Genomic DNA, 25348 nt, shown 5'->3' with positions numbered 1-25348 from the left:
TTCCATGGAACTAGTTCCTGGTGCTCAAAAGGTTGGGGGCCACTGGTATAGAGGTATTCCTCAACTTAGTCACCATTCAAAATTCTGATGGACCTACCTGGAGGGTACTTATGACCCAGATTCAAAGTTCCAATGGTAAGGTTCCCCTGTGGTCATGTGACCATACTTGAAACTCCCGGCAACCGAGCCACATCTATGGCCCTTTGCGGCGTCTGACAGCCACAGGACTGCATTTTACAACAGTTTTGTGAAAAAAATAGCATTTACTTTTGCTTTTTGGCAAAACTACACCCATACTGAAACCACTGCTTTACCTAACAACTATGGCATTTACTTAATCACCATGGATTTACTTAACAACCCTGGCCAAAAAAAAGGTCATAAAATCGGTAGGCATTGGTGTTTAGTAGCTTATGCTATTTCTCTATCTTGAGTAGCACAAGAGAAACCAACTTAATGTAGAGCTGTTTTTTCTTTGATGTCGTAGAGTCGGTGTTGACACTGGTGACTGCCTGGACTGGTCCCCAAATTTTCTTGGTAAGATTTCAGGAGTGGTTTGCCCTTGTCTGCTTCCTGAACTGAGAGATAACTAGCCCAGAGTCAATCAACTGGATTTATACCTAAGAACTCACCATTTCGTGGCTTCTAGACTGGCGTTAACCACCCCACCAAGTTAGTTCTAATGCAGGGCAGTGGTCATGATTTTGACATAAAGATTCCTTCAAGTCAGCCTAAAGTACTAAGAAGGGTCTTAATATTGTGAGCAGCTTAAAAGACAGCATCCATCATTCTGCTACAGCTTTTGGAAATGTAAAGATGGAATTATTTTTCTAATTTTACATTTAGGTATTTAAAAAGCAATGTGGTGGCTGGGTTAATCAATAGTTCAATAACATACAAAAATCTTTAGTACGAATCTCAAGTTACAACATCAAATATTTCCTCTCTTTTTCCCTTAATATCTACTATCTCGTATTTAAGCTAATACAGTTCTTATTATATCAACTAAGTAAAAACATCATTATTACATTTATCAATAAATTTTTAGTTTATACATATCTTAATTACTTTTACATTCAATCTTTATAGACAATCAATGTCCTGTTATTGGTTTTTTCCTCCCAATTTTTAGTTTCCCATTAATATTCAAATTTAACATTTGATATTTATAATTTCCAGGTTTTAGGTAACCAAAGTTTCCCTTATCTCAATTCATAACAGAATCTAATATTCAAAATACACATCTTATCTATTTGAGTATAGTCTTGTTCTATTTTCTAAAAGTTATCTATTTCCCACCATATTAAATCATCTAATTAATAATACAGTATCTCCTTTAATAAATCAAAACCATTATGTATATTGTCTGGGTTTCTCAAATCCCTTTAAAGCCACGTACCTTGGCAGAGTTTACTGCAGGGCTGCCAAGGTCCATAGACATTCCAATAAAACTGCTGAGGTTTATCTTCGATGGGGATATTGAATGTGTATCGAACATCAGGATTATATAAATTACCCACTGATAAAACCTGAGAAGAAAAAGATAAGAAAAGCATAACATCAAGGGAGGAACTGTACTATTTCATCTCCATAAACATTAAAAAAGAGCAAGATCTATTTGATTTTCTTTTAGGGGGAAAAAAAAGAGATTTTTCACCTGAAGAACTATTTCTTGATCAATGCGGTAAGTAGAATTGATTCGTTCAACGGGAGTGTCTGAGCCACTGTATTCTATGACAGCATTTCCAATTTTGATTTCCTTCTTAAACATACTGACAACATAGTCTCCATTTAATATGAAGCCCTCACTGCTTGACAATGCTAGGTTCACAAAGATAAACAAAAAATGAATCACAGTTAATTTTCTTATATACACCAGGAAAGATATTACAGTGCATTTAATATTGATATTGATTTATTCATTTTACTTGTAGACAACCCAATGATTGTGGTTCTTCTGGCAGTGTAGAAATCAATTTATTTACTTAATAGGAATTCTATAATTTAAATTCTGCTTTAAAATGCAGCCTAATTAGAATAAATTAGAAAATCATAATCATAGAAGTTGTGTTTTCCGGATGCAACCCCACAATACGAAAAATCATAGCCTGAAGAATTTGCTTTTTAATGGACTAGATTACACAGTTACTTTGGAATAATCTGCAGCATGCTTTCCAGGTATCCTTGAATTGTACCTATACTCAGAATAAGGATATGATATAATACTGGAACAATATCTGTTAAAGAACAAGTTACCTAGTTTTTTTTCCAGAATGGATCTCATTTTACCTGAATGTGATTTCAACAATAACCAGATCAAAATACAATGCAGGCAGTCCTCGACTTAGGATTGTAATGGAGCCTGCCTATTACAGGTAAGTAGTTGTAAGTAGTGATGGTTGTAAAGTGATTACCTATGTGATTGGCCTGATTTTACAATCTTTTCTGCAGTGGTCATTAAGTGAATGCTGTGGTTGCTAAGTGAATCAACTGTTTATTATGGGCAGTTTTTGCTGAAAACGAAGTAAATGCCATTTCCCCCCCAAAAAAGTAATAAAATGTTGTTATGCAGCCGTAAATGTGAGCTGGTTGCTAAAAAGCACGCGAAACACAGTCACATGATGGGGGATGGGCCGGAGTGGACAGTCATTAGAACTTTGGAACAGGATTCTAAATACCCCTGGTGAGGTCCATTCTAACTTCAAATTGTCATTAAGTGACCGGTTCTAAGTCAAGGACTTCCTGTAGAAGAAAGCTATGTGTCATTCTTAATTTTCAGTGACTCCTGCTGTGCTTGGTTGGAATATAAAAATCTTTTTATATGATTTCAGACAACCTGTACAATTGAAATTCTAACTTAGTGCCATTTAATCTTGGCCAATCCAGCAACAATAGTTCTTTAAAAGTGAATTTTTAATAAGGAATTTGTAGAGTCTTCCAATGTAACTCTACCTATGGTATATTCCCAATTTACTTCTGTTTATACGTAGTTGTAGCTGATATATCAGCCAAAGCCAATAAAAGGATTTCAATTGTCTCTCAGATTATTTTACTCTCAAGTATCCAAGCTGGGTCTTCAAGCTCCTCCAAGTTATGAACTTGATTCTAGTGAAGAAATGTATCCCATTTAGAGCAAGCTGTAGTCAATTTAGCCAACCACAACACTTATTCCAAGATAAAACCAAGTAGTCAATTCAAGTCACAGGGGAAAAAAAAGTAGTTTTTGCCAATATGAAGGGATACATTTCCAAATTGTAGGCAGACTAGTTTTCAGTGCAAAATCAGACTAGGAATACATCATGGGAATTGAAGTATGTTTCTTCAGAATTTAGACTGCACTTTCTCCAAGGGGATAATGGAGCTATATAGTCCCTCATTCCAAATTGTTTGCTTGACCTAACTCAAGTAATCCAACTAAGCCCAGTTAAATCAAAATAGCTTTATCCTCAAACATGCCAAACTGCTCATGGCAGACCATTTTGTCCTGACTCTTAAGTGCCACAGAATAGGGCCTGGTTAACCAGATTCAGAATGTGTTTTCCTCAGTCTGCATTCAAGCATTTTGCTTCATGATTTAGTTCCATTTTTCTACTATGAAAAGGAGGCTCAGCCAAAAACAAAAAAAAAATCACCTCAAGAGCTCAAAGGGAAACGAGGCTTCATAAATTGTAAATCGCCATCTAGGATTTTCTGAAAAGACTTAGATTCTATGGATCCTAACAGGTTTCTGTGCTTCCAGATAGGATAAAGAAATTGAGAGCCTAAAACTTAATCAGGTTTCCTTCCAGCTCTATATTCTTGTGTATAATCAGATGTGCACCTGTATATGAAGGGAATATATATGTGTGTGTGTGAGTGTGTGCTGTAATATTTCCCATTACTGATAATTACAAAAAAAAATATCTCAAGCTCCACAAGCACAACATTATGCTAGTTCAAATTTCTATCTTCCAATCTACCCTCTTTTCCCTATCTAGCATCATTAAAAAGAATTCATTTATTTGTACAGAGTGCAATGAATTTCAAACTGAACCTATAAATGGAGAATTAGAAAGTGTTGTGTTCGCATTTGTTGTCTTTGACTAGAAACTATACACTAAAAGCTGAAAACTTCAAAACTTAGAAAAATAGTTCCCTTTCAGCTCAGGAACCCTGTCTTCCTTTAAAATGTATTATTTCCTGAATAATAGCAGCTTGCTGTTGTTATGTAGTTAATTTCCTAAGTTAGTTTCTCACCTGTTTCTTATCACTGCTACTCTACTGCCCTAAGGGAGTGTTTAGTGGAGACTGAATAAGACTGCAAGAGATAAGGAAAGACACAACTGATAGAGAATCCAGGCACGATCACATTCTATTCTATCTGCATGGTGCCAGATAATAATGGCTAGACCGGTGATGGCGAACCTTTTAGAGACTGAGTGCCAAAAACTGCCCCCCACCCCCCCGTTCCCACTCCACCCTGCCCGCTGGGCCACCCACCACCTCCACGGCCTGCCATAGATCACCCAGGCAGGCCAGCAGCACCATGGTGGCTACGCCTTCCGCCCGTGCCCTGCAGCATCATCTGCGCGCGATGGGGCACAAGGGAGGAGTCTTGTCCCCACTACCATGTCCTTGGCTGTGCTGCTTCACATAGGCCGTGCCGGGGGATGACTCTCCTCCGGGGGGGAGGCTGCTGGTGAGGAGGGGGCCATGGGAGGAGGCGGGGCTGGGGCAACGGTGCGTGTGCCCACAGAGAGGGCTCCGAGTACCGCCTCTGACACGCGTGCCATAGGTTCGCCACCACTGGGCTAGACCCAGATTTATACTTAATAGACCCAGTTAAATTAATTAGACTTGAATTGGCCAAACCATGAAAAATATGAAAAAACTGAGAAGGATGAAAGACTGAGTGAGAGAGATGAAATTCCTCCAAAAAGTCTAAATATCAATGTCAATTTTAATAACACAGGCATTATAGAAGGCCTCATAGTCTTAACTGCATAAAAATGTAAATACATTGTATTGAAAGCTTCTATAGACATTTCAGTTAAGGCACATTTGCTCTTTTTTCTGTTCTAGATTTTGAAAGAAAGCTAAACTGCATTTCAAACCCAAAATAGAGAAAAAACAACAACATTCGCTCTAAAGCCACCTCAAATGAGTTTTTTAAAACATAGGAAAGGAGATAGACCTGGGCATCCAGACCATAGCACACTCAAGGTGGAGGGGAATTAATTTTTCCCAAGAAAATGCCCCATGTCTATGAAATGTAGCCTTTATCCTTCAGATGAAGTGATAGTATCAATAAAAATGTCTATTTTCTATCCTCCCATCTGAATAGGATGAGTTTTTTTTTTTTAAAAAAAATCCCTAACGTAGCCAATTATGGTATTATTAACACTTGACTAAATGGCCAAGTCTGTTAAGAAGCATTCATACGAGCCTATCCTAAAATGATATGAGAAGGCCCAATACAAGTAGTCCTTGACTTATGACTGCTCACTTAATAAGTTACACCTGACCCCGAAAAAGATTCTTATGACCTCTTGCATTTTGGATGTTTGGCAAGTGGTACACATTTACCGCCATTTGCAGCATCCCATGGTCATGTGACTGTGATTTATGGCATTTTTGCCAGAAACCAATGTTTACTTCCAGTTTCTGGCAAAAAACGCCTCATAGTGAGCAAAGGGTTTGCTTTATCATGGCGTTTGCTTAACAATTGCAGTATTCTCTTTATGAATACTGCAGTATTTCTGCACTATTCACTGCAAAAAAGGTCCTAAAATCAGGCATGGTCACATGGTAACCTACTATACAACCGTCACTGCTTATGACTGAAATTGCAGATTCAGTTATGGCTGTAAGACAAGGACTGCCGTTGTGATCTTTGTATCTTTTTCCAACTAAGAGTTATATGATAGATATGACAAGAGCATTTATTTTTTTTGGAAGGGAATAACATTAATTTGCAGTTGCTGAAGAGCATCACCTCTTACCAAGGTAATTATCATCTTCTGGTTTCCCTGAGTAACTATGCTGCCGAACGTCGATATTTGTAGCACCGGCTGGAATGCGTATCACAGTGTTATAACCTGAGGAGACAAGCCAAAAAGTCAAGCTTTTTATACATGTGCAGCCTTGGTATTTTTTTTTTACAATAATGACAAAAAAGAAAAACTGTGCTATGATTCAACATCACAGTAACCAAGTAGATACTTTCATGTTATCATCAAATAGCAAGAAATTCAAAATATGAAAAAAAACCTGAAAGTGAAATCTTATTCATCATAATACTGGTTTTTAAAAACATGTCACATATGGTTAAGTTTGCTAGCAAACAGCTTTTCTCTTCTTACCGTAGTGCACTGTATTGAATGTCCCTGCAATGGTTTTGCACGATGAATTATCGCCACCACACACACCACATTTATCCCTTCTGGCTTTGGAATTGAGCACATGATCACATCCAGCTTGCTTTAGAGAAAGAAAGGTTCAGAATGAAATTGGACAAATATGAAAATAAGATAGAATTTACAGGGTTGCAAATGAAAACCATACTACCAGCAATGGCCTCTGACAGCACATTCATTCTTTATTTTTTCCAATATCCTGTTAAGCTATAATAATCATAACCATCCTCCTATTAGGACATGAAAAGTAAGCATGTTTCAAGCCATGTGAAAGTGCAAAGCAATACGGCACGCTGGGAGATAAGTGAGACAGGATAGGCAGGTGAACTCCTGGAGCTACAGAGAAGATTACACAAAGATTATTATGCCTTGTGGAAATGGGTAGCAGTTGTAACAACAACAGATGAGTCTGGGTTATTAAGTGCTAGGCTTATGAAGCTTTCAGCCAAATCATGAATGCAATGGTGATCCCAACAAAATGACTACAATTGCTCCAATTATCTATATTCACTTGTCCATAATAATGCCAATCTCAACCATATAGGTCAGTGGTGGCGAACCTATGGCACGGGTGCCAGAGGCGGCACTCGGAGCCCTCTCTGTGGGTACATGTGCCGTTGCCCCAGCCTTGCCTCCCCCCGCGGCCCCCTCCTCTCCCACAGCCCCCCTGAAGGAGAGTCGCCCTCAAGCGTGGCTCACATGGAGCAGCGCAGCCAAGGACATGGCAGCCAGGCAGCGTAGACAAGACTCTGCCCTCACACCCCATCATGCAGTTGATGCTGCAGGGCGCGGGCAGAGGGTGTGGCCGCCATAGCACTGCTGGGCTGCCTGGGCGATCTGTGGCGGGCCATGGAGGCGGTGAGTGGTCCTGTGGGCAGGGGGGGTGGGGGATGGGGGAAGAGCGGGGGTGGGGCAGGAGGGTGGAGTGGGGGCGGGGCCAGTTTTTGGGCACTCGGTCTCTAAAAGGTTCGCCATCACTGATATAGGTCTTCTGAAACTCTAAGAAAGTAAGATTTCTAATATTAATAAGTTTCCACTTAAAGTAGAAACTTACAATGATGTGAACTTAGATGCTTCTCCACCAGCTTCTCATTTACAATACAGTAATTCCTGCACTGCATTTTCAGAGTTCTTCAAACATTTAGGGAAGGAAGTGACTCCCATTTACAAACAGGACATTTTTATATCTGTCCTAGTTAAATTATATCATTTTATGGGAAGCCTGGCACCTAAACAGTTCTCATAAATACGTATGTGTAAGCCCATCCTGTAAGTCTCTCTAGAAAGAAAAGCAACATGTCTGTTTCAATTCTGACACTGCAGCTGAACTGACGAAACAGAGGAAACAGAAAGCCCAGGATACGTATAATGTACTTTTTTTTTTTTAGCCTCTCCACTGCTTTTCAATCATTTTCAAACAAAAGAGGATTTAGTGGCAATAGAGAATAGAGCTGATTTATACTTGAATCAGACAATTAGCCCATTTAGTTCAGTACAATCTGTATTGCATGTGGAACAAGCGGTGCACACACGCAACACTCAGAGGACTCCCGTGCAGATCAATGCAGGCTTTCTGGTTCCCATCCGTGTTCCCTGCTGCTGCAGCTGCTACTTTGTGAAGGACGATGACACACAAGGAATTATCCTGGCATGCTGTCTTCCTGGTACAATAATACTCCTAAGTTAGTGGAAGTCTGATGGAAATGTGGAAAATGATATTCTACTCACATCTCGTCTCTTCAGACTTAATTGTCTCTCAATAGCTCACTAACAGGCTCTTTGGAAGACGGTCAGGAAAGCAATTGAAGCGGGGAAGGTGGTGTGGGGAGCTGGGCTCTCCTCAGATCCAATCTTCTCTGTTTAAATTTCATGCCAAGATTGGTCCCGAGATAACAGAATAACAGAGTTGGAAAGGACCTTGGAGGTCTTCTAGTCCAACCCCTTGTTCAGGCAGGAAACCCTATATACCATTTCAGACAAATGGTTGCCCAATCTCTTCTTAAAAACCTCCAGTTTTTATGTAAAAGGACAGGTGTAAAATAAACTCAGCATGCAATGAGGGAGATTTCAGTCTCTATCTCTGCTTCCTGAGATGGGTAAGGATTATTTTTGCCTCCTTTGCTATGTAAGTCTCTGAGCGGGAGTAAGTAGTTGGTGAAGGAGAGGAAAAGGGAATAGAAAATTTGTATCAGCTTGCATTTGCATGAGTGAGAAGATGTAATGTGGCTACTAATTCAATCAGGCTTGTGTGGCTAGCAGGATCAAAAAAGAACACATATTTTAAGCTCAACTGAACTAAAGAGAGCCAGATTGGTGTGTAGCGGTTAAGGTGCTGGCCTAGAAACTAGACGTCTGGGAGTTCTAGTCTCAATTTAAGCATGAAAGGTAGCTAGATGACTTTGGGCCAATCATTCTCTCGGCCCAGCCCACCTCACCGGATTGTTATTGCGGAAAAAATAGAAGGAGGTGGGAGCAGTGGCAGGATTCAAATATGTGAACAACCGGTTCTCTATGTTTGATGCCGCTTCCGGAAGTCCATTCTGGGCCTGGGCAACAAAAAATTAGCTACCAGTTCTGCCAAACTGGTGCAAACCGGCTGAATCCCACCACTGGGTGGGAGTTTATGTATGTTCATTTCCTTCAGTTAACTATAAAGTAATAATGGCAGGATAACAATTTCATAAAATAAATAAAACTGACAGCAGTTCTTCAAAATTAAAGCCTGAAATCTTCCCTAAGTTAACCTGGAGCTGCTGGACATTAAATAGGAGATTTTTTTTTTTCCTGCAGAAAACAAATACTATACTATTAATACGGAACCGTTCTTGCTTACAGAGAAATGGCAACACATCTGCTAAAGCAGGAAGCAATTAGTGCTAAGTCCAGATTGGATTGGACTGATCTTTTGGGGGGAGGGGGTAGATTCATTTTGGGCTTTTGATACCTCCAAGCTCTCACACTTGGCATTAACATAGCCATGCACTGGGACCAAGCAGCGTCTCTCTTTAGGATGGCATTTATTTATGCTTGACATACTTGACATTCTGTACAATTTGGAACTTTACTAGTACCACTTCCAGTGGTTAGCCAAGGAGTAATGTAAAACAGAAATACTATTGTGTAAATTATATAAAATAGAGCTCTGGCTTAAATTAAGGATATGTCACACAATTATCAGTTCATGTGAGGAGAAGATGGAAAACGTGACCCATGTTTGAAAATAGCTTGTTAAATAAAATAAAGTAACATTTACCCGACAAAGTCCTTGTACACAGATGTCATTTGTGTCTGGGCCACAAGGGGTGCCATCAATAACCCTGTCCCTGAGCTGATAATAAGCTGTATTTCCTGCCACTCTGCAGAAGAGCTTGCACCGGTCTTTCATTAAAACTGTCAAAGCAAAATAATCCGGTTATTTTCTATCTGGTCTTTCACTTTCTTTGATAAGAAAGTTCTCTTGCTGTTGACCCATAGCATTGAATTCATGCTGCAGCCTTTGAGTCAATGCACTCTACATGGGGCTACTCCTGAAATCCATTTGGGAGCTTCAGTAGCAGTGAGAGCAGTCTATGGGGACCCTAGAATGGCTCATATTATAGCTCGGCTCTGTGAACTACACTGCTTCCAGGTGCAGTTCAAGGTTTTGGGGCTGACCTTTAAAGCCCTTAATGGCATAGATCTAGGCTGCATGATGAACTGTCTCATCCCACTAGGACAAGTCCCCACTACTTGTGCTGGCAGAGAAGACCTACTGTGGATCCCATTGGTTAAAGAACTCTGATTATCAGGATCCAGAAAAAGATTCTTCTCTGCTGTAGTGCCCACCCTTTGGAACATCTTACTCTCTAAGGAGAGATTAACCTCCAGCCTCCTATCCTTCTGTAAGAATAGCAATAGCAATAGCACTTAGACTTATAAACCGCTTCACAGAGCTTTACAGCCCTCTTTAAGCAGTTTACAGAGTCAGCATATTGCCCCCAACAATATGGGTCCTCATTTTACCGACTTCAGAAGGATGGAAGGCTGAATCAACCTTCACTTCCCCCCTGCTTCCCCCCTGCCCATCTTTTATTCTCATGTCACTGTATCATTGTTTTATTTTTCATTGTTTATTCTGTTGCTCCATTACGTTATTGTTATGTTTACACTTTTCATTTCTCTGTTTTTACTGTTGAAAGCCACTTAGAGTAGCCCCATGGCGAGATAGGCAGCAAATAAATTTTAAAAACTAACAAACAAACAAAGAGAAACTATGCCAATATCTGCTTGGCCCAAATTACTGATCTTTTACCCAATGGGCTATTCCCAGCTCAGTTAAAAGGACAAACAGGCACCAGATGCCAACGATGCTTACCGATAGTCCTTGTCTTACGACCGTAATGAAGCCCTGAATTTCTGTTGTAATTCATGACCATCATACGTTAAGGCACCCATGTGGCCGGACCCAATTTTACAACTTTTTTTGTGGCAGTTATTCAGTGAACATTGTGGTTGTTAAAGAAATGTGGTGGTCGTTAAGTGACACCACAGTTATTAAATGAATCAATGTATTCCTATAGGTATTTTTGCCCCCAAAGTGGCAGAAAAGCCCAGAAACTGGCAGAAAAGGTTGTAAATTGCAGGCACATGACCATAGAACCCTGCAAATGAGCATAAAGGTGATCCAGTTGCCAAGTGCCCAAAATGTGGTCATTTGTGCAGCCATCAGAACTCTAGAACCGACTCTTAAGTAGCTTTTGCAAGGTTCATTGTAACTTTGAACAGCTGCTAAGCGACTCGTCGTAAGTTGAGGACTATCTGTACTTCCTGAGAATAGTATAGCTAAACAGGGGACAGGCGAGCTTGTCTTACCTGAAGAATAGGAACAAAAACAAAGACTATGCCTTTGCACCCTATTGCGTGCAGATGATGCTGCGGGGCATGGGCAGGGGGTTTGGCTGCCATGGCGCTGCAGGGCCACCTGGGCGATCTGCTGCGGCAGGCCGTGGAGGCAGTAGGTGGCCCTGCAGGCGGGCGGGGAACAGGGGGGGCAGTTTTGGGGCACTCCGTGTCTAAAAGATTCGCCATCACTGTTCTAAACTATAGCCCATAAAATCTAAATAGTTTTGACACCTAGAGATACTATATTTTTTTCAACAGAGGAAAAAAATACAAAAAGGTGATGTTTCTTCTCTGATTTATACATCACAATTGTCCTGACCTACATCTGACAAACATTCCCAACTGTACTTTCAATGTTTGTTCATTCAATTTCTTATTAACTCAGTTGGGAAAAAATGTTTCCACAGTAATTCATCTCATAACAATAGTTTATGAGAGTCAGCTACAGGCTAGGAAGAACACAGCCCAACAACAGTATTTAGGAAGGGAATAGGTGGCTTTGAGCCAGTGACTCTCTCTCAGCCCAACCCACCTCGCAGGTTGCTGGTGTAGGGAAAACAGGGGGAGGAAGGAGTATTAGCCTTGAGTTCATCGTCTCAAGTTACTTATAAAAAAATAAAGGCAGGATATAAATAAATCAAAATAAATAAACAAACAAATTCCTCGCGAATTCTCGCATCTACAGTAGTTGCTTTACTGATGTACTTACTTCCACTATACTTAGGAACCCAGCGCACATTAGGAGGTAGACCGTTAATGTTAAAATGCTTCCCATCAAAGACAGCACACTGTTCATCACGGAAATCTTTCTTTAGTTTAGAACATGGTTCAGTGTTGCACGATTTAAATTTCATCCTGCGCCCCACACAGTATTTTCCACCATTTTTTGGCCTAAAAAAAATTAAGCAAAAAAAAAAAAAAAGATATGTTTATGAATGACATTAAGAACTTTCATATTCTCTCAGATTCAGCTGAACCATGTTTGAGTTCACGATGCTTTTCTCAGCTTTTGTTTTCTTTCCATTATATCAAGATCTTATTGTGTCTGAATTAAGTTAGCTTTTCTGCTTCTATTATAAAGAATAGAAGATGGCAGCTTTCTTTGAAAGATACCAGGCTGGCAATAAACTAGACAGTATGTTACATCTTATGATGCTACTTCTTGTGAATCAGGAATCAGTTCTCTCACAGTGATGAAACGTAAAGTCTGGGGAAATTATGTTCAAAGAAAAGGAAAGTGATAAATGAGCTATTACCTTAGGGTCCAGTTTAGAAGTAATTAAATCAATCCAATAAGTTTTAGTGAGCAAGGAGGCGTATTTATCAAATAATGAAGGTCCCCTTAAATTTGAACTAGGAATCATAATTTCAGTTTGTACATCAAGATAAACATTTGTTTAAAATGAAGATTTTTAATTGAAGTTTAAATCTGTTTCAGATTCAGATGTAATGGAGAATTAGTTTAGCAATAGCATTTAGCCCTAGATGGGCTGATGTAGTGTGCAAAGGAAGAAAAGGGAGGGGAAGTGGGGAAGGCTTGTAAAATACATTTATTCTCCACCTGAGGAAGCACTGGACTGAAATGGCTATATTTCAAGATCAGTTCAGAGAGAAAGAGAAAACATTTTAGAAATTAAACAGGTTTCAGTTTCAACCAGCAAGACCAAATGCAATCTCCCTGTTACGTGGAATAGCCCTTTAAAGGCTAAAAACCAATATTTTCTTATTTGACTGGGACTATGAAAGCAAGAGAACTGTCAACCCTCCCGAAAAGCCACACAATAAAGCTTAGTTTGATAGATAAAACAGGTTTCTTTTCTGTGCCTCTATTTTCAGACAGAATTGAAACAATGGTGCATGAATCTGATTGTGAATGATTAATGCCACCTTCCAACATTTAGGAAAATAGGTAGGGTGAAAATTATCAACTGGCCATTCAAGAGAGCAAGATGCTGGTCTAAAAACCAGGAGTCTGTGAGTTCTAGTCCTGCATTACACATGACGGCTGAATGTGGGATCTTGGGCCAGTAACTCTTTCTTAGCCCTACCCACCTCACAGGGTTGTTGTGGGGAAAAGAGGAGGAGGAAGGAGTATTAGGTATGTTCGCTGCCTTGAGTTATGTATACAAAATTAATAAAGGCAGGATACAAATAAATATATAAATAAATCCAATCCAATTCAACCCAATCTAATATACAATCCATGCCCTCACTGGATATTTAACTTACACGTTGTACTTCACGTTTTGCTTTTCACTTACGAAGAAATTATTTGCTCAGGAAAATATGAAAGCTCAATTTCTTAACATTCACATATTTCAAGTGCAATGCTCCATCTGGTAAATTTCATTTCTTTTCAAGGCTTAATAATGTGACAGGAAATACAGAGAGACCTCAACTTACAACCACAGAATCTTAGTTGCAAGTCAAGTGAGACTCCCATGTGACTGCCTTGCTCAACGACCACAATCCCAGCATTCCCCACTGCAGTTGTTAAAGGTGCCTAAGGGGGAAGTCTTGAGAGGTCCAGCGCTCCCCTGTAAACAAAAACCTACGGGGCCCAGAAGGCCTTGGCCAGCCAGGTCCAGGAGCATGTGGGCCTCCTCCCTCTCCCTCCCTCTCAAGAGGCCTGGTCTTCTCCCTGTCCCACTATGCCTGGAAGGCCTCAACCGGCCGGACCCAGGGGCATGCAGGCTTCCTCTCTCTCTCTCTCTCCACACTACCCAAAAGCCTAGCCTTCTCCCTGCACCATCCCCAGAAAGCCTGTTCCTGTTCTTGGCCAGCTTTAAGAAAGATTGCCTCTCTAGCCGTAAGGAAGATGTCTTCCCTAGCTTTCTAGCTGAGCTTCACATCAGCTGCACACGCCTGTCAGCAGCTATAAGGAAAGGGAAAAATAACTGGACCTAGGAGTAGCCAGCTCATGCCTTCCGGGCATGGTGGGTGAAGAGAAGGTCCAGGCCTTTCAGGAGTGACAGAGGGGAGATGGGAGCTTGCACATGGTTAGGCCTGCAGCTGAGGCCTTCTAGCCCAGGGGTAGTCAACCTTGGCTCTTTTATGACTCGTGGACTTCAACTCCCAGAATTCCTGAGCCAGCAGAGCTGGGAGTTGAAGTCCACGAGTCATAAAAGAGCCAAGGTTGACTACCCCTGTTCTAGCCTGTCAGAGGTTTCCTAGGCAGCTGAGGACTCAGTTGGGGTGGATTGGTAGCAGCACTCCCACAGTCATAAGGATGAGCACACTGGTAAGCACCCAAATTTTGATCACATCACTGTAGGGGCACTGCAACGTTGGACTGTCTTGTAGGGATTCATTTAGCGCCATCATAATTTCAAATGGTAATTCCATACCTATCTATGTAAGCATCCAGAAGAAAAACAATGGAAAATTACGTGCGTGCAGTGACATCACAACACAAGCCCCGTCATTAGGTACATCCATCCTGATGTTTGATGCACATATATAAACATACTATTTGCATTCTACCCCTCCCACTTCCCCAAAGACAATGATGCCTGGAACAAATCACATAATTATATGGGATCTACTTCTAAAACAAACATACCTATGAGGTTTGTACACATAAAAAAAAATCTGTCCTTAAGACTTTTAAACACAATACTTTTTCATTAAGATGGCATGCATTTTTATCTGAAGACAGTAAACAATAATGGATTGTTTAATTTATCAATAGTGGATTGTCTGATATACATGAAACTATGTTTGAAGGCCACCTACAATAATTTCTGAAAGGAATACTATTCTCCCCAGAATATTGTTTTTTTAACATCAGAGGTAATGTATAGCAATATTGTTTTTTTAATATAGAGGTTGTCACAAATTGTACAAAGTCAAATTCTTCTTCCAAGCTATCATTTACAAGCTTCAGAGTACGATGATGGAACTTTCTCTCAATTGAGATGAGTGGGTTAATACATACAGCTTTGAAAGGGATTTTTTTTTTTCATTTCTGACAAAGTTATGAAACTTTGAAAAATTTAAGGCTTAATTTGCTTTTCTTAGAAAAAACAAGCAAACCTGGATCTCAATCTAATCCCATTTCAAAAAGGCCTAGAAGACCTCTGTTGAATCAGGACTTGTAAGTTGATTGAGCTTTACAAATCAACTTTTTTTAACATATTAAAGTTTCATCATGAATCATTAACCAACAGATTATTATGCAAAAGTCTATTTTACGATCTTGAAAAGTGGAAAAGCTCTACTGTGATCAATATAAGGCTATGGCTCTAATGTGGTTAATTTTAGAGATGGTCAATCAAGTGCTTTTATAGGGGGCAGCGGCTTGATCAAAATGCTGAGGAATTGTTAACATATCTTCATTCAAATTATGATTGCAGATACGTGAAGGTGTGATAAAGATGAGCCTCCAGCTTGTCATCTCTATTCCCAGAAGACAAGAAGGGGCATGGGGGGGGGAGGGAACCAAGCTCTTTATCCTAGTCCTTTATTCATATTTTTTCAAAACTCAATTCCCATGTGTTCAATAGAGGTTATCAGCAGGTATCTCTACCCTGCAACCATGCAATGTAATCCTATGTATCTGTATCTGAAATTCAGTGTCCCCTAATCCTGTTGTTGCTTCCTTTTAATTAACCAAGCATGCATCTGTTGCAAGGCGTATTTTTCCAGTTGCAAAGATGAGGTATTTTAAAGGTAGATCCCTTTCACACAGTATTCCCATAACTTTATATTTAACTGTGAGCCCAAAGAGCTTTTAGAACATTTGTGAAGTCCTAACAAGTTTTACTGAGATAGCCTAGAGGTATTTCATATATTAAACCTGGAATCACTTCCAGATTACATAAAAAGTAGTACAGTATATTGGAAATCAGTTTTATATTGTCAGGCATAGGGATTTTTGGAACTTCATGAATTCATGCTTTTATGTATCCTTTTCTTAGTTTTGGCATAAGTTTCCATTGTCACTATAAACAATATTATTTATTTGAACGCCTGTGTTTGGGAATACTGGATACTGTATCTCCTATGCAAAAATGACAATCATTTGAAAAATATTGAAGTCTTTTAACTATGAAACAAAATAATGGCATTTTGTTCCATGTCATTAACATGTTTATTACAGCACTTTTTTTCAATATAAACAGGCCGTGGTTGCAAACAGCCCTCCTCTCCCATGAATTAACAATCATGTAACACCAACATGACAGAATTTTCATGACATCTGGCAGATTGGTGCAAAAACAGAGACAAGAGTTTTATAGTTTTTGCCTCTACCAACAGCCTCCTGCCTTTCTGCATCAATGTACCATTAACTACCATCCTTACTCTTCCCAAAACCATAGTCATAGTTTTCAGGCACAAAAAGGTATCAGTATGCTAGGAAAATCTTCTCCAACCAGAAGGTTGAGCCAACTAGAAAACAAAACATCTCATAATGTTTTCACTGTGATGGTGAACTCTAACAGTTCTGAGAGGACCAAAAAGACAATCTAAAGCAGTGTTTCTCAACCTTGACAATTTTAAGGCATGTGGACTTCAACTCCCAGAATTCCACAGCCAGCATTGCTTCAATTCTGGGAGTTGAAGTCCACATGCCTTAAAATTGTCAAGGTTGAGAAACACTAATCTAAAGAGTATTTAAATTTTTCCTCATGTAGCAAACTGATTGCAATTCTCTGAAAGAAGTTTGCCTTGATATATTAGGCATCATGGCTTACTTAGTAGAGCCGCCATAAACAATAAAATGTAAGCAGTAAAACAGTGGAATGGTCCTAATATAGGTGCTATCTTGAGATGTTTTGTGCTTGGGTGGGACAGTAGTCTAGAATGACAAATCATGTACTAACTCCAGTTCCTATTGCTATATATGGTATGGAAGCAGATTATTAAAACAATATTTATAAGACTTTATTTTCTCCAGACATTATGTAATTCCTTTTTATCCCATAGCAAGCCTTGTATGCCATATTCTCCGACTCAGACCAAGAAAACAGCTCAGCTGAGTGTCACTAGGGTTGTTGCTCATCTGGAGAAAGCACTTTTTGCCCGCATTGCAGAAAAAGTAACAGCTTCTTAGGCCAGTACCAAAAAAAAATATTTGTTTTTTTTGTTCCTGATGGCTTAATGCAGGGTTGCCCAGCAGGAACTGCAAAGATCTCGGCAGCTATCAAATGGCAGCGAGAGATAAAAGGTTCTGCATCTCTTTGTAGCATCCTACAGTCCTTCACAGTTTTGCAGCTCATGTTTAGCAATCCTATATACTGTAATATTTTCCTGATTTATTTTTACGAATGCAACATTTTTGCATTGGTTATCAATACTCTATCTTGAAAATATCGATTTGCATTGTGACAAAACTTAAGGCAATTATAGATAGTCCTTGACTTACAACCATTTTTTTTAGCAACTGTTCAAAAGTTACAATAGCATTAAAAAGTCCTCACACTTAGGACCACTGAAGCATCCTCATGGTCATGTGATCAAAATTTAGGCACTTGGCATGCATTTACCAGGGTTGTAGTATCCAACACTGGAAGTTTTTAAGAAGAGACTGGACAGCCATTTGTCTGAAATGGTATAGGGTTTCCTGCCTGAGCAGGGGGTTGGATTAGATGACCTCCAAGTCCCTTCCAACTTTTTATTATTATTATTATTATTATTATTATTATTATTATTATTATTATTATTATTATTATTATTATTATTATTATTATTATTATTATTATTATTATTATTATTATTATTATTATCCTGGAGTCATGTGATCGCTATTTGAGACCTGCCCAGCTGATTTTCAACATGCGAAGTCAATGGGGACTTAACAACTGCATGTTTCACTTAACAACTGTGGCAAAAATTTGGTAAAACTGGGTGAAAATCACTTAATAATTGTCCTGCTTAGCAACAGGACATCTGGTCCCAATTATGGTTATTAAGTCAGGGACTGCCTATAGTTCTTAGTATAAAATGGAATAATTCCTAATCATAGCAGTTGATTACTCTTTACAGGACCTTCAAAGGACCATAAAGACCTTCAAAGAGTTTGTAGTGTGATGACAACCTACAGCCATAAATGAAAAGGACACTTGCAAAGACACTTGATCTTTAGCATTAGCATTATTTTATGTGTTAAGATTAATGCTAAATTAAAAATGCTTTTAATATTTGTTAATGATAACAATTTTAAATATTTATTCTTTCAACCCAGGAGCTGCTGACACAGTTCTACAGAGGAACTATTGAGTCTGTCATCTGTACTTTGGTAACTGTCTGGTTTGGTACAGCAACCAAACAGGACAGGTACACACTTCAGTGGATAGTTAGGACTGCAGAAAAAACAACTGCAACCAGTCTGCTTTCCATTGAGGACCTGTATATTGCATGGGTCGGAAGGAGGGCTGAGACAATATCTACAGACCCCTCACATCCTGGCATAAACTGTTTCAACTCCTCCCCTCAGGTAACATTGAGAGTTTCTGAACCAGAGACAAATTCCTTGTGTGTCTAATCACACTTGGCCAAATAAAGTATTCTATTCTATTCAAATTTAGTTTTGGTAGTATACCACTCAAGAGTCACTTGCTTGTGAGATATGAAATTATATGCATTAGATAAATGAATGCTCTTTAGAAGGCCAGATCCTGAAGTTGAAACTCAAGTACTTTGGCCACCTAATGAGAAGGAAGGACTCACTGGAGAAGAGCCTAATGCTGGGAAAGATTGAGGGCAATAGAAGAAGGGGACGATAGAGAATGAGGTGGCTGGATGGAATCACTGAAGCAGTAGGCGTGAGCTTAAATGGACTCCAGAAGATGGTAGAGGACAGGAAGGCCTGGAGGAACGTTGTCATTGGGGCCGCGATAGGTTGGACACAACTTCGCAACTAACAACAACAAGAAGATAAATGAATAAAATAAATAAAAAAATAAAATGAGTATATGTGTAGTATCAAGATTGCAGCAGGCAGGAGAGGTAAATTTCTCACTTTCCATTCTAGCTGGATTTCTAAGAAAAATCTCTGAACTGACTGTTTTTTCCTCTATGAAAACCACAGCTTTGCTGGTGCAATTCTGGACTAAGTTCCAGTCTCATTAATTCAGAGTTGAGCTTTGGCAATGAAATCAGGTCTTGGGGGTTCAGTCTTCATAAACACAGCTTCAGTTTCAGTCCCAATTTAGGGCAATTTCCAATCTAAATACAGATCTATAGATAGACTAACCTATCTATAGGTTGTTCCATTGAATGCATGTTGAGACACTTCATTGGATTACAGCTGTCCCCAGCATGTATGCATGTGTGCCATCTGTTTGTCATATACTATATGTATGCATGTGTGTCATCTGTTCATCATCTTCATATCCCATTTACATGAATCATTCGTGATATCTTGATCCATTTTACCAAAATGCCTGTCACACAGTGTTCTTATTTACTCGTCTTTCAATCCAGCTATCTATTATAAGAATTTATGTCCTGTCCCTCAGTAAAATTCTAAAGCAGATGACACTATTTCAAAACGTACTAAAATATTCAACACTGTAAATTAGCAACGGCATAAAAACAAACTCATCCACGATAAAACACTCCAAATTAAAATAAAGTGTATCCCTGCACCAAATTAAATTCAGAAGAGCCAACAGGCAAGCCTCTCTAAGAAGTGGGTTTCACAAAGAGTGCTACCCCCTGCTGTTCGGTGAATAACTTTCATGTTTTGTGAGGCACATATTTTATTATCAAGTTATGGTTTGGGGTTTTCAGAGAAGAGTGTTCACTATATGTTATAGCTGCCTCATTACTTTTGTCATCTAACAGGCTGCTCCCACATTTTTTTTTTTTAAAAAGCCAGGGATCCTGTTATAAACCATCATGCGAACAAGCAACTTTCTGATGCATGTGGCCTATTGCCAGCAGCTTCATTCCCCTTTCAGATGACTACTAAATACAGGTCAGAAAGAGATAACTTTATGTGATATTTGAATGTAGTATTAAATGCAGCAAACCCCAAGAAATCATTACCTTTAACCCAACAATTTATCCTGGCTTGAAGTTAGTTTATTCCCAATGATTCAAATAGGGATGCCGTTGTTAAATAAAGTTAGCATTTCCAGATTCTACACATGTAGAAGGAAGAAACATACTTGCTGTACTGCAAACACAGGTTGCTGTCCATTCAGGATTCCTATCTTAAAGGGTGGTGAGAATACAGCTGTAATATTTAACCTTTTGTACTTACTCAGGCCTGTTGCATTCTCGAATGGCATTTTTAATACCCCCACCACATGTTCGTGAGCAAGCTCCGAAGGGGCTCCATGCGCCCCAAGCCCCGTCTATCATAGGTAGTTCTCGCTCTTTGGGAACACAGTGGCCATACTTGCAATGCTAAATTCCAGACAGGAAACCAGAGAGAGAGAAAGAGAGAGAAAAACTTTTAACAAGATTGTTTTATTGTACAATTAGGCTTCATTCCAGCATATTACAATATTTTCAATAGTAATTTTATTAAAAATCATAATTACAGCAGTAAAAGCTAATACCAAAACAAAAAAAAAGTAGAATAAAGGAAAGAGTAGAAGGTGCAAAAAAGAAACAAAAAAGGGAAAAATAAGGAAATAACAGAAAAGAAAGAAAAGTAAGGATGTAGGAAAGAAAAAGAAAAGAAAAATATAAAGTAGTGACTTCTCACCATCATAACAAGTACAAATATTTTTACTATCGGCAGTCCTCAACTTACAACTGTTTCAGGTTAGTAGTACATACTCTAAAAAGTTATTTACAAACCATCCTTGAAGTCATGTACCACTCCAGCAGTCACATGATTGCATTTTGGGTGCTCATATTTACAACTGGTTGCAGCATCCCATGTTCACGTGTTTACCATTTTCCGGCAAAAAACACCCATTGGAAAAGCTGAATTCAGACTAACAACCATGTGATTCGCTTAACAACCATAATGTAAACAGTTGTAAAATTGAGTGCAGCCACATGGTGACTTATGTCTGCAACAACTTACAACCAAAATTATGGGCTCAATTGTTGTAAGTCGAAGACTACCTATAGCTTATCACCTCCTCTTAAGATACAACAAATGCTCTCTTCTTCAGACACATTACAATGTTTTTGAAATAAAACTTTCTCTAATTTTGTAATGGTTGTGGAAAAGACCTTGAGAAACAGGAGGAAGAGTGGCAGCCTAAACAACCTGACAAATGAAATTTGAGTCTGAAGGAGGAGGGGTGGCAGAAGGGACCCTCCCTAGTTTTGGGGTGAATAAAAGAGAGGGCAAGAGGAGACATGCAAGTTTGTGTTAAATGTAACCTTGGAATAAAGATACAGCTGGATTTATTGTCATGTTTCTTGTCTGGACTACCTTGAGAGCTAACAGATTTTTATAGTTATACTTGTTAGAATTTTTCACTAAAGATAAGCCTTCCTTGCTCTCAAATGAATTGAGAGAGATAGCCTTATTCTGAATTACCCAGATTAATTTTCATTAGTATCCAAAATTATGTCAATCTATTATCCTGCTGTCCTACTACAACACATTTTTTAAATTCTTAATTCTTGTGGTTTTTAAATGTACTACAAAAAGGAATTTATAGATGCACATATGTAATACAATAAAATTTTAAAAAGCTAGAAAGGTTTTTTTTCATGCATTTCCTCAGAGACATCCAGGGTAGATAGACAATAAATATTATAGAAAATTGAAATTACTTGTAACAACTGAAGCTAGGAAAACACTCCATCACTCTGAAAATACTTGTGTTTCCTCAATGTAATTAATAATGCTAGAAAGTTCAGTGGTGCTGGCACTTTAGAATTTGTAACAGACAGACTTTTAATGATTTTCACTGCCATAATTTTCAACTGCAAAATTTATTAGCTGATGCTGCATTGAATGTACAGTAACTGAATATGAAAAGAATAAAAAGCTACGCATAAAATACCTCAAAGGTTTTGTTAAGATACAGTGATTCAGTAAATGTGTTTATGTTAAAATTCTCCCCTCCACCTGTGTATTTCATGGATAAGATACAGCTTTTATGATATTTCAAAGTTTCCTTCATACATAAATATATCTTGCCAAGATGTCAAAGAGGAAACAAAGTTTAAATTTACAAAAAAAACACAGAGAGAAAACTATTAGCCTAGATTTTAATAGATACACCATCTTTTCTGATGATCCAGTGTCATATGCTTAGGTGACACCAGGACAATTAAATTTAGATTGGCAGAAACAAAGAGTAGAACTTAAAAAAATTGTGATGGCACCACAAATGGGAAAAAGCAATTCAAATGTCAAAAATATGGCTTTACTTTTGTTGACAAATGAAGCAGGGTAAATCTATCAATAATTCACTAATTATTATTGTTGTTGTTACATTATTCTAAAACAACATTTGTAATCTCTTCAGTTAAAAAACAGAAATATATTTTAAAATAATGGAAAGCACAAGATTTTGGTATTTGTATGAACAGGACATCCTGACTGAAATGTATTGGATGTATTCAGCGCATGGGATGGGCAAAGGGGTTATATGTGTCAGGCACCAAGGGTGATACAACACGCAATGTAGCAATTACTGTTTCTACCTCTGTATTCTGAGCAGAAGCACATATGATATATTAGAGAGACTAATGCATTTACCCAAAGTCTCCATACTAGGCATAGCACCAATTCAAGTCAAAGTAAGAAGTCTCCTAAGTGAGATATTCAGGATGTTATAAAAGTAGCAAGGAATTGTCCATGGAGAACCTCAAATTACATATAATAGGGACGGATGATTTTGGCACTCTTGTTTTCTGCATCTAAATCCCAAATCCTCTGAGTTCAATTAGGCATTGTGTGGGCCAAGAGATCATATTGCCTGGAGTAAGATGCCACAATATGTGAGATCAGAATCCATTTGCTTCTTTAGCGAGGAGGAAAACCTTTTCAGTAGAATGAGATGAACCAGAGATTCACCCCAAAGGATTTCTTTTCAGCCAAAAATCTGAGATAGCAAAACACAGAACTGTGCACCATATAATAGAAAGCCCAAGATGTTTGCTGTATGCAGTTTTATTGTCGCAGGGACATCACTTATATTTTATGATCACCTTAGAAACGTTTTGAGCTTTAATTATATAAATTGAATTGAATTTGAATTGAATTGAATACTTTATTTGGAAAAATGTGATTAAGCATACAAGGAATTTGTCTCTGCTTCAGAAGCCCTCAGTGTACATGAGAAGCAACAGAACACCAACAATAATGCCAATAAAATTAAAATAAATTAGCATTGAATTGGGATTTCTGGACATAAGAATAAATCACATTTTTTAAAACTTGCCTCTACCAAAAATATACTCTAACAACACGTTATTAATATTCCTTGAATATAGAGGTATCCTCAGCTTATAACCATAATTGAGCCCAAAATTTCTTTTACTAAGTGAGACATTTGTTAACTGAATTTTGCCCCATTTTATGACTTTTCCTGCCACAATTTTTTAGTCGTTAAGTTAGTAACATGGTTGTTAAGTGAATCTGGATTTCCCATTGATTTTGCTTGTCAGAAGGTTGCAAAAGGTGATCACATGACCCTGGGACACTTCAACTGTTATAAAGATGAGTCAGTTGCCAAGCATCTGAATTTTGATCACATGACCATAGGGATTGCTGTAATGGTCATAAGTATGAAAAAGGCTCAGTGTCATTGTAACTTTTAACGGTCACTAAATGAACTGTTGTAAGTCAAGGACTACCTGTATGATTAAGACAAAATGTTTAACACTGCTTCCCTTGAAAAAATTATGTGACCCTTCCTCAAAAGAAACAGTAATATACCTTTTTAAAAAAATGGAATCTATTTCATTGGCAGCTTCTAGCCATATTGTCCTTCTAGTTTGAACTGGTATTCTCATGAGTGAATTTTACTAAAGTCAAGTTGGCCAAAATGAAACTTCTATTATTTCTATAGTAGATGTGGAAACACGAGTATATGTTCTACATGCACATACATACTGCATTTTAAATCCAGGCACATTTTATATGTATACTTCTAAACATTTTACTTAAAGCAGGTGGTAGTTTTCATGATAATCAGGCCATCTGATGTTGTAACAAGAGAAATAGTTAATCATACCATTATTAGGATTGTGGGGATGTGGATCTAATTTGATGAATGGCAAACTATTTTTTCCCCCTTGTTATACACATGTTTAATATAAATGCTAAGGTAAGTCAAATCCTTTTTCCAGTAACAGAATTTAAACAGACAATGGTTTTCTGAGTTCAGATATCAAGTAACTGCAATTTGGTTACAAAATAGAACCAGAAGCTTTTATCTTTCCCTAGTTTTATATATATATATATAAAATAAGGATAAGTGTATAATTCAGATGACCGGGCAAGATAAACCTAACAATTTCACAGTTTGCATTGCAATAATAATGAAAAATACTTTTGGAATATGAACAGCTCTTGTTCTTTTTATCAATGACTTGCAGTGTATTTGCTAAGACTGCTATTCTCTTGGCTATGGCCATTTACTGATCCAGAAAAAAAACCCTCAAGATGTGATAGCTTCTAAGGAAAGCAATCCTTTTTGCTTTTCAGTTACAGGTCAGATATTACAATGTCTCAACAGAAAATATTTTATCTACAGAATGATTTTTTTATGCATAAACTATCATATTAAACAGCACAGTAGCAAGGAATTTAAATAGTGGGGTAGGCTGATCTGGGATGCAGCAGTAAGCCCAACATTTTCTAGTTAGGTTGGCTTCACATCTCTGATCTGGACAGTTTAGAATCAGTCTGCCTTCTAAAAGGCTACAAATAGTTGCACACCACTTATGGGCAATCAGTAGACTGCAAATGGAAGACACAGTCTGAAAATGAAAGAAAATCGAAGCACTAACCTTCTGCGCTGGCATGTTAGTACCACAGTTGACATCAATAAAACACAGACAAGGTGTTAATTGACATAGCACTATCCCTTAAGAATATTTTGCAGCTCCATATGAAATAAAATTGTTGAAAAGCAAGTGTGCCCACTGCAGAATGGATTGATACCAGGCATTCTAAACCATCAGAAGTTAACAGTGGA

At 38.3% G+C, this 25348-nt stretch overlaps 1 protein-coding gene across 1 annotated transcript in view; it reads right to left on the bottom strand.

The window, feature by feature from the left end:
- ADAMTS9 (ADAM metallopeptidase with thrombospondin type 1 motif 9) overlaps window positions 1–25348 on the bottom strand; it is a gene marked incomplete at its 5' end in the record, with an annotated part of 59217 nt that overhangs the window by 22934 nt on the left and 10935 nt on the right. The window contains 7 exons of the mRNA XM_015825871.1: window positions 1400–1529; window positions 1658–1821; window positions 5982–6077; window positions 6342–6459; window positions 9649–9785; window positions 11986–12167; window positions 20488–20633. Of these exons, the coding sequence (XP_015681357.1) occupies window positions 1400–1529; window positions 1658–1821; window positions 5982–6077; window positions 6342–6459; window positions 9649–9785; window positions 11986–12167; window positions 20488–20633 (973 nt within the window). The remainder of the gene's footprint in view (window positions 1–1399; window positions 1530–1657; window positions 1822–5981; window positions 6078–6341; window positions 6460–9648; window positions 9786–11985; window positions 12168–20487; window positions 20634–25348) is intronic.

Source organism: Protobothrops mucrosquamatus, unplaced genomic scaffold (assembly GCF_001527695.2).
Source record: "Protobothrops mucrosquamatus isolate PMUCROS unplaced genomic scaffold, P.Mucros_1.0 scaffold2853, whole genome shotgun sequence".
In the NCBI taxonomy this organism is placed as follows: domain Eukaryota; kingdom Metazoa; phylum Chordata; class Lepidosauria; order Squamata; family Viperidae; genus Protobothrops; species Protobothrops mucrosquamatus.
The sequence above is the reverse complement of the archived record's forward strand: the minus strand, read 5'-3'. Positions and strand labels throughout refer to the sequence as shown.